Here is a 12,066-nt window from a genome sequence, read left to right as displayed (position 1 = left end):
ATCAGAAGAGCTTAGCATTGACTCCTGTCTCTGGACTGTCAAGGCCGAATGCCAGAAATGTATGAAAACATCTACAGATGACTCCATGGTGCAGCTCTCACCTTCAGCTCCCGGGTTAGCTTGCTAAGCCTCTTGTATAGGCCTTGTGCCGTGTTCTCCATAATCTCTGTCTGCAGTGTGAGGAACCAGCCGGACTTCCACTCAGCCCAGTTTTCTTCCCACTCCTTGGTGGCCTCCCAGACTAGCTGCAGAGAGTCCAAGTCCTGAGGAGAGAGCAGAGCCATTGCAGACATGAAAGAGGCCACTAAAGAAACATGGAGGAAATGCGAGCTGGACACATCAGGCAGGAAATGTGTGTTAGTTTTCTCAACCAATGTTAACGTTGTAGCTGTTACTATTATTATTACGACCTAACTCAAAGGGAATGTACACTAGCCTTTTCCTTAATTTTAAGATTCCATTCATTGTCTTTATAAAAAGTGTTGACAAGTTTGGAACACTCGTTTCGATTTCTTCTGATCAGAACATAAATCTTCATACATGCGCACCATGGCAGGGGATGTTAACTCTCCAAGTCACGTTCCAGCTCTCACATACTTCCTCCTTCACAAGGAAGTATGTGATAGCTGGAACGTGACGTGCAGAGCAGCAGGCAGAGATGGCGACAAGGGTGGGTTAACACCCCTGCCGTGGTGCGCATGTACGAAGATTTGGTTTCTGATCAGAAGAAATCGGAACAAGGTTCCCGAATTTGAAAATTCCAAACATGTCAACACTATTTGTAATCAGTTACCAATAAATATGAAATAATCCATATGAACTATGTCTTATGTACTAGGAACCTTTTTGGCTGAGAGAGCCATAAACGCCACATATTTTAAAATGTAATTCCAAGAGCCATACAATATGTTTCAAACTTGGACAGTGCGCATGCACAACAGAGGGCTGTCCCTGTTGCCATGGTGATGTGTATACAGTTGATCCGCTGGGCAGCGATAGGAGAAATACCAACTAACAGCTTGTACAATTAGCTAGCTGACTTGGGGGTTGATTCACTTTGTAGGACGAGATCACCGCACTTTGGCCCAATAGGCTGCTGTCAAGTGGTCTGCAGCCTATTGGGCCAATCAAAGTGCAGGGATCTCGTCCTAAAAAGTCACTGGATCTGACAGGGTCCGGAGTGGGACAATTGGAGCAACCGTTTGTTTTAGGGTAGCGCAAGTAAGTTGGTAGTGCATGCTACAGCAGTAGCGTGCACTACTTTGACAATTTTATTTGCGCTGCCACACTAAGCTGCGCTGCTTGATCAGTGTAGCTTAGTGAATTAACCCCTACTGATTTGTATGTGAGCCAGATGTAGCCATCAAAAGGGCCACATCTTGGCTTGTTTCCTCGATTCTGGGAAATGTAGTTTGGCATCTACTGTTCTTCTTACTTTGAGAGTCACATGATCTCACCTGATTGACCTGCCTACCGGCGGCTGGCTCCAGATAGGAGAGGGAGCAAGCTGCACTGCAGAATAGAAAGCACATGGATTATTTATCAGGTATTCTGTACGTCATTTTGCTTTGGTGCATTGTTTATATTCACTGGTCATCCCAATTTACCTTGCTTAATTTGGGGGTTTGTAAGAAAATTTAATTTATTTGCAAAATGGCCTTTTTCTTGCTCTTTGTAATCTAACTCTCACTTACTTCCCCCCTTTGGTTAGTTGGCATCATCTCCTGAGGACTTTCCTGTCACCCACCTTTTCCAGGGCTTGGATGTCCTTGGAGCTTGGCTGCTCGATCTTAAACATGCTGAGTCCGGAGCGGATGGTGTTCTCCTCCTCTTTCAGGGTGCTCATCATCTGTCGGAAGGCGGTGATCAGTTCCAGAGCCGAAGCACAACTCACCGAGCTGGAGAACGGGCCTGGGGGAAGATGTGTGACACAATGGAAATCTGGCTGTACGTTGCCCAACAAACAATCAGAATATACAGTAGTAGCCACAATTTTATCCCCGATCCATTGTCTGACAGATACTATTCACGCCCTCTGAGGAAGCTGGAAACAGCCAGCGAAACATGTCAGGACAAAGAACTGCTGTTGATTTTTTTTTTTTTTTTTTTTAAGTGCACAAGCATTATTTTGTTTGCATGGGGTATGCAAATTTATGCTGCAAGAAGTACTGCATTTTTTGGACTAGACTCACTTTTTCTCCGCCAAAAGTGGGGAAAAAAAAGGGAGTACCTGACTTGTGAATGCCTGTCAATATGAACCTCCAACCTGCCGCAATGTTGGGGACTCCCTGTACTGTGCCCATGCATGAGGACACGGGGACAAACGGAGGACACAGGGGGACACAAGGGGGCATAGAGAAGGACACAAGGGGGATACACAAAAAAACATAGAGCCAGACACATGGGGACACAGGAGGCCACAAGGGGTACAGAGGAGAACCCAGGGAGACACAAGGTACAAGGGGGCAGGAGATACAAATGGGGCATAATCCACAAGATGCCCCTTCACCATGGACGCACCAGGTTTAGTATATATATTTTTTTCCCCTGGTTTTTGTCCTCTAAAGCTAGGTGCGTCTTATGGTCAGAAGCATCTTTTAGTCCAAAAGATACAGTAAAGTAAGCATAAAAAGGTGCTCAAAAAAAAAATCGCAGAATTGCCAATATGAAAGAATGAGTAACTATGACAGGGTTAATCTAAATGTATGCCTGTGCTCGGGGGACCTAAGGCAATTGCCCCCTTTACCTGTATGGCAGCGCTGGCTTTGATAACATGGTCATTGCTAGAAGTTTTGTGCACGCATCAGCACAGCTTTTGTCACTCACCCTTGTCAGCTAAGTCCTCCAGCAAGGATCTGGTCTTCTTCTTGAACTCTTCAGCTGTGTAGATCAGGCCATTCTTAAATTTCTCTTTGGATTTTTTCAACATTGTATCGCTGTCGATTAGGCTCTGCTGGAAGGAGAGCCAGGCCTTGTTCAAAGAGTCCAAGGTCTCCAGCACCTGAGGAGACCAGAGAGTTACACAGTTATTTTGGTTGAAAAAAAGACATCCGTCCATCAAGTTCAACCAGAACGAAAAAAAAAAAAAACACCATCCTGAACCCGTACATATCCCTGTTGATCCAGAGGCAGGCAAAAAAGACTTACAAGGCCTGGGCCAATTAGCCTTAAAAGTGAAAAATTCTTTCCCGACTTCAGATGGCAGTCAGATAAATCCCTGGATCAACAGGGAAGATGTTCCAGATTTTAACCGCTCTCACTGGAAAGGACCCCTTTCTACACAGATGGCAAAAACTTTTTCCTCCATACGCAGATCATGTTCCCTTGTTCATTGTACAATCCTGGTAACATAGAGCTCACCTGCCAAGCTTTTGTAGTGGCCTCTGATGTATTTATACATGTTAATCAGGTCAGCTCTCTGTCCCCTTTATTCCACGCGAAATAAGCCCAGTTTGTCCAACCTTTCTTGGTAAGAGAGATCTTCCATCCCTCTTATTAATTTAGTTGCCCGTCTTTGTACCCATTATAGAAGGTCAATGTCCTTTCTATAGTGTGGTGCCCAAAATTGTATTCTAAACTCCAGATGTGACCTCACAAATAAATTATACAGAGGTAGTAGTATACTAGCATCTCAAGATATTATTTCCCGTTTTATGCATCCGAGAATTTTATTTGCTTTAGCTACAGCTGCTTGGCATTGTATATGATTACAAAACTTGTTATCAAACAGTATTCCTAAGTCCTCCTCCAAGTCTGATGTTCCCAGCTGTATGCCATTTCTTTTATATGGTGCTCTGCCATTGAGGGCCTATCAATATCGTTATCCTTCTCAGAATGAATGAATGCATACATATGAAATGAACATTTCTCACAGAGTAAAATGTACTATAAATTATTTTTTGCCTACTGTATGTTGCTGTCACTTACAGTAAGCAGTGAGGAACTGACAGATTTTGGACTAGTCCTTCTCCCCATGGGGGGTTCTTAGTATTACCACTCCAAGGAAAAGATCTGTACAAAAATATCAGTCAGGTTCTCCACTTGATTGCACACCATTTTGGCAGCTGAACTGAGCAACTGCAGTTCAGTAAGTGCATTCGTAAATAAATTAAACAAAAACAAAAATTTGCTTTCCTAAAACAGAAAGAATTTGCGATAATTCAGGTTGGAGTGAGCTCGAGATGTCTCCCAGAGCACCACTGCTGAATATATGCAAATTAACCATTGTACCCTTAGAAGCTAAACACACCTCCAGAACCGCTGGAATGCAATGATGTGTCAGCTTGTTAAATTGTACAGAGCCATAATAATCCAACATGCATACAGACTGTTTCGGATTGTTTGATCCTCATCAGTGCATGGCATGGATTAATTTGGCTCTATGGAGTAGTGCTTGTAAACCGAGAGGTACAGACTAACCAGCAAGCTCATGGTGACCCAGAACTCATTGGAGTGTGTAAGGGACTACAATGGTCCTAAAAGCCCCCTTACTAAGATGTTAAGAAAAACAAAAATTTGCTTTCCTAAAACAGAAAGAATTTGCGATAATTCAGGTTGGAGTGAGCTCGAGATGTCTCCCAGAGCACCACTGCTGAATATATGCAAATTAACCATTGTACCCTTAGAAGCTAAACACACCTCCAGAACCGCTGGAATGCAATGATGTGTCAGCTTGTTAAATTGTACAGAGCCATAATAATCCAACATGCATACAGACTGTTTCGGATTGTTTGATCCTCATCAGTGCATGGCACGGATTAATTTGGCTCTATGGAGTAGGGCTTGTAAACCGAGAGGTACAGACTAACCAGCAAGCTCATGGTGACCCAGAACTCATTGGAGTGTGTAAGGGACTACAATGGTCCTAAAAGCCCCCTTACTAAGATGTTAAGAAAAACAAAAATTTGCTTTCCTAAAACAGAAAGAATTTGCGATAATTCAGGTTGAAGTGAGCTCGAGATGTCTCCCAGAGCACCACTGCTGAATATATGCAAATTAACCATTGTACCCTTAGAAGCTAAACACACCTCCAGAACCGCTGGAATGCAATGATGTGTCAGCTTGTTAAATTGTACAGAGCCATAATAATCCAACATGCATACAGACTGTTTCGGATTGTTTGATCCTCATCAGTGCATGGCATGGATTAATTTGGCTCTATGGAGTAGGGCTTGTAAACCGAGAGGTACAGACTAACCAGCAGGTTAGTCTGTATTTAGTTTGGCTTTAAAGTGGGATTACAATCAAAATTAAATTTTTGCTTTACAACATTAAACACGGAAGAAAAATGAGTATGAAACACTATCAGATCGCTCTAATTTCATTTGAAGACATATTTACACCTCGTTAAGTAAGGGAACACACTTGCAGGGCCGTTTCCCCTGCGATTTCGGGGTCTACGTTGGCATTTGCATTTGAGGTTTCCACAAATGTTTTGCAGCAACTGGTTCCGCGTTTGCGTCGGCATATACTGTTTGACAACGCGCGTGTCTTGCGGGAAAAAGTGGAAAGCTGTGCGATTTAAAAACGCGCGGAAAATTGCAAACGCAAAACGCAACTGAACGGTCACGACGAGTGTTTCCGCGCGAGGCTATTGACTTCAGTAGCTTGTGGAATTGTGTGCGTTTTACCGTCAACACAATCACATCTAGTGTGTTCCCTCCCTGAAGCTAACTGATATCAGTGCCGGCTGCAGGACATATTGTTAGCTAGACTTGTAATTAAAGTGTATTAGAGATGTTATATGTAGTAGCATTTATAATTACCCCGGGCTTTCCCGAGGCCTCATGTGGTGCAGGCCACGTTAGCTCAATAGGGGTTCACGTCTGGCGGGGGATGGGGGGGTGCATGCACAGCATGAGTCATGGCGACCGGCGATATTACCGGAAAAGACTGTAGAAGAATGGAGAATCCTGAAGGACCCATAGGAAGTCCACGGCCCACATAGGGCTGGAGGAAGCCCAAGGTAAGTATGAATGCATCTATTTATAACGTCTCAGGTTTCCTTTAAAGGGAACCAGAGAGGAAGCACCCTTGTGTATTTTACCATATATATCAGTAAGAACATTAGAGAAAACACTTACCATGCTCTCTGTTTCCTCCTCACTGCTAAAAGTGTCTGTTAACAGCAGTCACAAGAATCCCAGACTGAGCAATTAAATCTGGCTTTGCTGGGAATGATTATAGCTGAGTCATTATAGCAAAGCCACAAGGGGGCAGGCTTGGGCTTGAAATAACACCACAGAATACATACTTAGCTATAATCTTTCTGTAGCAAAGCTAGACGGAGCAGCCTGACTTCTCAGTCGAGGATTCTTATCAGACGTGATAACAGTCAGATTACACAGAGAACAATGAAACAAAGGGCAGATTAGGTGTTTACTGTCATGTTCCCACTGATTTATAAGGTAAAATACAAGAGGGTGCTTCATCTCTGGTTCTCTTTAAGTAATTAGTGAGCAAATAAAAAAGATACAGTTCTCTGTTTCCCCCTGGAAACAGCAGGAACTTTTCCACCTTCTTTACACAGTGTAGTACAATTCCAGCACAATCTGATCATTCTGGCTGGCAATAGCAAGCTGATGAATTAGCAGCTAAATGAAGTGAAAAGCATGAGTGTTAACCCTTCCAGTACCTTGGAAACCACTCAAATGGTTTTAGCTGTTCATTTTATGCTATGTTGAATGCTTTAGACTATAGATGAAAGTTGGAGTTTACTATAAAGGGATTCTAACGTGCATACAATGAAGTGGTGGCTCAGCAGCAATCCAGCCTATGTTGATGGGTTCTTTGCAGGGATTTGCACTTTTCTGTGATTAACTTACATCATCTTTGTATATAGTGTATGTTACTCATTTGGTGTTTTTTATAGGAATTCAGAGCAGTGATTTTGCACACTGCTGGACCTGCACTCTAAGGCCTTGCTCACATCTAGAGTCGAAATCGCTGACGCCAGCGGTTTTCCTTTTTTTGCGTGATTTTTTTTAGCACCTCCCAGGGCTTACCTGTGTGCTGCGATTTTTATAAAGCGATTTTCTAAGCGCTTTTGCAGAGCGATTCTGTTTTTTCACTTCCTGACATCAGTTTTTCTAAAGCGCTTTGCGATTTCCCTATACCCTCCATTGAGGCAAACCACCCCCAAAAATGTTACAGGCATCGCTTTTCTGAGCGGAAAGCAAACGGAACGCACTGATATGAACACTCCCATTGCACAAGAGCTGAAAAGTGAAAAACTCCCTTAGGGCTCGATTCACAAAAGCGTGGTAACCGCCATCACAGCAGTTATCACGTGATCTGCCGTGCGCGGCGGTTTGTGCGAGTAAAGGATTACTCTGCGTGATAAACAACCGTTTGCATGCAGTCGCGCTCGTGTTTCAGTTGTTTATCACGTGAAGTAATCCTTTACTTGTGCAAACCACCGCGCACGGCAGATCACGTGATAACTGCTGTGATAGCAGTTATCACACTTTTGTGAATCGAGCCCAAAGTGTGAACAAGCCCTAATGCTCATTGGGCCAGATTTATCTGAGTGTCTGAGGAATTCAGCAGGGGGAGGAACACATCACGAATCATGTCTAGCCTGCACTCTGTAATCATGTCTAGCCTGCAGTTCTACATCTGTAGAACTGCTATCAAGCACTTCTTAATCTGTGCCAGTTTAGGGATGGATTTGCACTTCTCTTAACTGTAGTGCGGCTCTAGAAATCCTTGCTAAACTGCCACTATTACTAGGATTTAAGAGGGTTCTTATCATCATGCAGAACTGTTCTCCCTGCTGGTTAGAACAGATTAAGAAGAAAAAACTGTCGGTAATGCGTTGATAAATCTCCCCCATAGTTTATATGTCCACTAATCTGCTTATTGATTGTGAAAAGCCCCCTGGAATTTATTTACATTGTGGATCGTTTCCTTCATATTCATCGACTGATAGATTGCATTATTGTATTATCATTATTGCTGCCTCTGCCCCCCACTTCCTGCCTAATTTTTCTGTTTTTAATTGCTTTTATCATGTGTATAGAGTTTTGAGTTCTAAACACCGTCTCTGGATTGGTGCTTTCCGGGATAACTGTTGTTTTGGATTCATAGCCTTTAATATTTTTTTATTCATTCGTTATTAATATTCATTTGATTATAATTGGGTATGAAAAACACCTTTTCCTGTGTGCCTCCCTATTAGTTCTCAATAACAGAATTCGCCATGAATTATATCCAGCGTTCGGCACTTGTCAGCGGCTCATAAACACTCCAAGAGGTCGACACCCTCATCTCAGCTAATAAGAGTGCTTGGTAAGTGTCCCCCCTCCCCCCCGCCGCATTTCAGATTTGATTGATAAGTTGTGGAGGTTTTTTTTAATAGCTTTATCTGTAACTCGTAAAAGACAAATAAATGAAACGACTCCCTCCCGCTCCTATTGTTTCCCCCGTAGAGGAAGGGGTGCGAAGGCAAATTAAGTGCAGATTAATTTACATTGTTACTGGTTACTCTATATGTGTCACAGATAATACATTTAACATGTTTAGCGTTGTCTCCAGGGGTGATAGAACGACACTACTGACATTGGCGTATCATCGAACTGCCACTGCCACCCCTCAATCTCCTCCACATGGCCAGAATGAGGTCGAGGGCCACCAAGATCTCGACCGACCCCTCCCACCCGGGCAGTCAGTTCTTCAAGCTTCTTCCATTGGGCAGCCGCTACAGGGCTGTCCCCACCAGAACCACCAGACGCTGGAATACCTTCTTCCCCCAAGCGGTACTCCAACTGAACTCAAAACTTACATGATAGCTTGTGTTTTTCTTTCCTGCACATTTCCCCTGATTGATCGTATGCCTCACTATGTTCACGTTTATGTTCATGTTATGTAGCTCATCCTACGCCGTATGTATGTAGGTCTTATGTATGTATGTACAAACTCCATGCCATGTGCTCCAAAAACAATTCCGGGTATGTCTCTGGCATACTTGGCGAATAAAGCTGATTCTGATTTATTGAAGTCCCACAACAGGCTTGGCTACGCCAACATGCACTTAACGCTTCTCGGTGTCTCGAGCATAGCCCCGAAGCCTTGGAAAACCAATCCCTCTGTCCTGCTTTCTTCCTCATTTGTCTCTTTTTCAGGACTTATGTACAGATCTATGAATATATATGCCCGAGAGTAATCCGAGAGTACTCCCGGGTCAGTGCCATATCGGTGAAGATACCGGCTAATACAGAGGACGCGGTGCCTGAACAGGAGAGCTGACAGTGCAGAAAAGGCAACAAAGGGAACCAGGAGTAGGCAAGTTGTGCAGTGGTGATTTTTTTTCACAGGTCAAAAAATATGAGTACAAGAGTACTTTTAGCCACACTGCACCACTCTGAATGTACCTTACTCTGCTGTAAGATTACGTACATTTGTCCCTACCCAAGACCACACCCGCTTTCCCAGCACATGGTCATACCCATTTTTGCTGCAAGGCGCGCAGCTCAACACTCTTGGGCAACCCCCAATCAGCGGCTCCTCCCGGGGGTGGGGTAGCTTGGGGGCTCTAAAGGAAGAAGGGAGGAGAGGAAGGTGCAACTGGATGGGTAGAGGATGCCACTGGGTGGGGAAGAGGGTATGACTGGGTGGGAGGAGGGTGACACTGGGTGACAGGAAGGTGCCACTGATTGTGGAAGCAGGAGGGGAGAGGAGGGTGCCACTGGGTGGGAAGGAGAGTGCCATTGGGCGGGGAGGAGGGTGCCACTGGGTGGGGAGAGGAGGGTGCCACTGGTTGCAGAGGGTGCCAATAGGTGGGGAGGAGGGTGCCATTGGGTGGGGTGAAGGGTGCCACTGGGTGGGAAGGAGGGTGCCAATGGTTGCGGAGGGTGCCAATAGGTGGGGAGGAGGGTGCCATTGGGTGTCGTGGAGGGTGCCACTGGGTGGGAAGGAGGGTGCCACTGGGTGGGGAGGAGAGGAGGGTGCCATTGGGTGGGGAGGAGGGTGCCACTGGGTGGGGAGGAGGGTGCCACTGGGTGGGGAGGAAGGTGCCATTGGGTGGGGAGGAATTGGGTGGGGAGGAGGGTGCGACTGGGTGGGGAGGAGGGTGCCACTAGATGGGGAGGAAAGTGCCATTGGGTGGGGAGGAATTAGGTGGGGAGGAGGGTGCGGCTGGGTGGGGAGGAGGGTGCGGCTGGGTGGGGAGGAGGGTGCCATTGGGTGGGGAGGAGGGGAGAGGAAGGTGCCACTGGGTGGGGAGGAGGTTGCCACTAGGTGGGGAGGAGGGTGCCATTGGGTGGGGAAGACGGGAGAGGAGGGTGCCACTGGGTGGGAAGGAGGGTCCCACTAGGTGGGGAGGAGGGTGCCATTTGGTGGGGACGAGGGGAGAGGAGGGTGCCACTGGGTGGGGAGGAGGGTGCCATTGGGTGTGGAGGAGGGGAGAGAAGGGTGCCACTGGGTGGGGAGGAGGGTGCCATTGGGTGTGGAGGAGGGGAGGATGCCACTGGGTGGAGAGGAGGGGAGAGGAAGATGCCACAGGGTGTGGAAGAAGAGGTGCCACTGTGGGCACTATATTGCCTCCCTCCTGTGCTCCTTGCAGGGTGGATACACTATAGTTATCACTATGCCAGTGGTAATATTGGTAACATCACTGATATTCTACTATTGGAATCAGCCAGCGCCCGGTAGTAGAATATTAGTAATGTTCTACTAGCGGCTTTACCAGGCTCTCAAGTTACTGGAAGCCCATTTTCAAACTACAATGCCTGTAAAAAGTTTTGTCACCATAGAGCTATGAATGCATCCTAAAAAAACAATTAGGTAGGATCCAGAAATTCAATAATTGCCTTAAAATCATTACTTAGGATAGGAATAAACTCCTGTATACCATGAGCCTTAGATACACTCACCGATTCCTCCACAACCACCTCATACTTTTTCAGGATTTCAAACTGGTCATGGATGGGCATGATCTGACTCTCCACCTTGGACAGCTCAGTCTGGAGGGTGTCGTACAACGTCAGGCTCTGCGCCAGTTCCTCAAGGGTCTGCGGAGTCCTCAACACCCTGCAGGGATAAGACACACCTTCAGAAGACAGGCCAACTAGGGGTGGCTAAACATGGCCATTAAAACGGGCAAACATTAGAATAGCCATCCTCTGCTGTTACAACCATTGGATTGGGCAGCCAACGCTGATGTGGTAAAAGTTACTCTCCCCTCTTGGTCCCATCACTGTCTACATACTTGTGTTTTCTCACCTGACCTTGCTGGCCCCTACTGCAGCATCTGCTGCCTCTGTTCCATGGGGGCTGCTAACTTGCTATTTGGAAACTCTAGGAAATACCCTTCCTGTAGAGATACTAGACAATGGGTTAAGAGATGCCAAAAAATGCATAAAATGTTTAAAAAAATGTTTTTTTAAAAGGTAAGTGTTGGAGTTTATGAAGTTTTTTTAAGGCACTTATCACAGGTCCGAGGAAGCTGTCTGGCATTGCGAAACGTATTGTCTTTTTGTGCTCGTACTGTACCTAATAAAACTCTTAGAATTATTACAAGCAGTCTTCTGGAAGGTTATACCAATGCTTACCTTTTTTTGGTGTTACTTTATTTTCTAGTATCTCACCCCGGCTGGGGGATCTTTTTTTTTTTTTTTTTTTTAATGTTTTAAATTTTAGCATAATTCGTCTTTTTGCAGAGCGACCTTTGCCTGAACTGAAGGCCCACAGGGGACATTTTTTCATCCCAATACGCTTATACAACGGTTGCCATTGCATGCAACACAATTTTGTGAGTACCCACTTATTACTGGTTATCACATTACTTCATTTTCTAGCTAATATATCCGGCTAATTTGATCACAATGATTGAAACTAGCATAGATCGATGCCGCAATTTGGCCACCAGTCAAATGTTTTGAAGGGTTTCCATGTGAAATTATCGATATGGCATGTTGGAAATATCTCGGTTGAAAGGGCTCCATTGGGTGCACGGCAGTAACGCCATTCAATTTCCTGAGGACCGACTGACCCCTGGCGGGTCTACCCCAAAGTTATCTGTATTGGTTGTCTGCTGACTTGACCTGTCCTATCAGCAGGATGGGGGAG

General features: G+C 45.4%; 1 protein-coding gene across 2 annotated transcripts in view; it reads right to left on the bottom strand.

Moving 5' to 3' along the window:
- DNAH2 (dynein axonemal heavy chain 2) overlaps window positions 1-12,066 on the bottom strand; it is a 401,787-nt gene that overhangs the window by 153,548 nt on the left and 236,173 nt on the right. For both annotated transcript variants that reach the window (XM_068273978.1, XM_068273977.1), the window contains exons 22-25: window positions 10,872-11,028; window positions 2,827-3,001; window positions 1,748-1,911; window positions 102-263 (exon numbers count right to left, since the gene is read on the bottom strand). In XM_068273978.1, coding sequence (XP_068130079.1) covers window positions 102-263; window positions 1,748-1,911; window positions 2,827-3,001; window positions 10,872-11,028 — 658 coding nt within the window. The remainder of the gene's footprint in view (window positions 1-101; window positions 264-1,747; window positions 1,912-2,826; window positions 3,002-10,871; window positions 11,029-12,066) is intronic.

Source organism: Hyperolius riggenbachi, chromosome 3 (genome assembly GCF_040937935.1).
Source record: "Hyperolius riggenbachi isolate aHypRig1 chromosome 3, aHypRig1.pri, whole genome shotgun sequence".
Classification (NCBI taxonomy): Eukaryota; Metazoa; Chordata; class Amphibia; order Anura; family Hyperoliidae; genus Hyperolius; species Hyperolius riggenbachi.
This window is presented reverse-complemented; position numbering and strand designations above follow the sequence as displayed.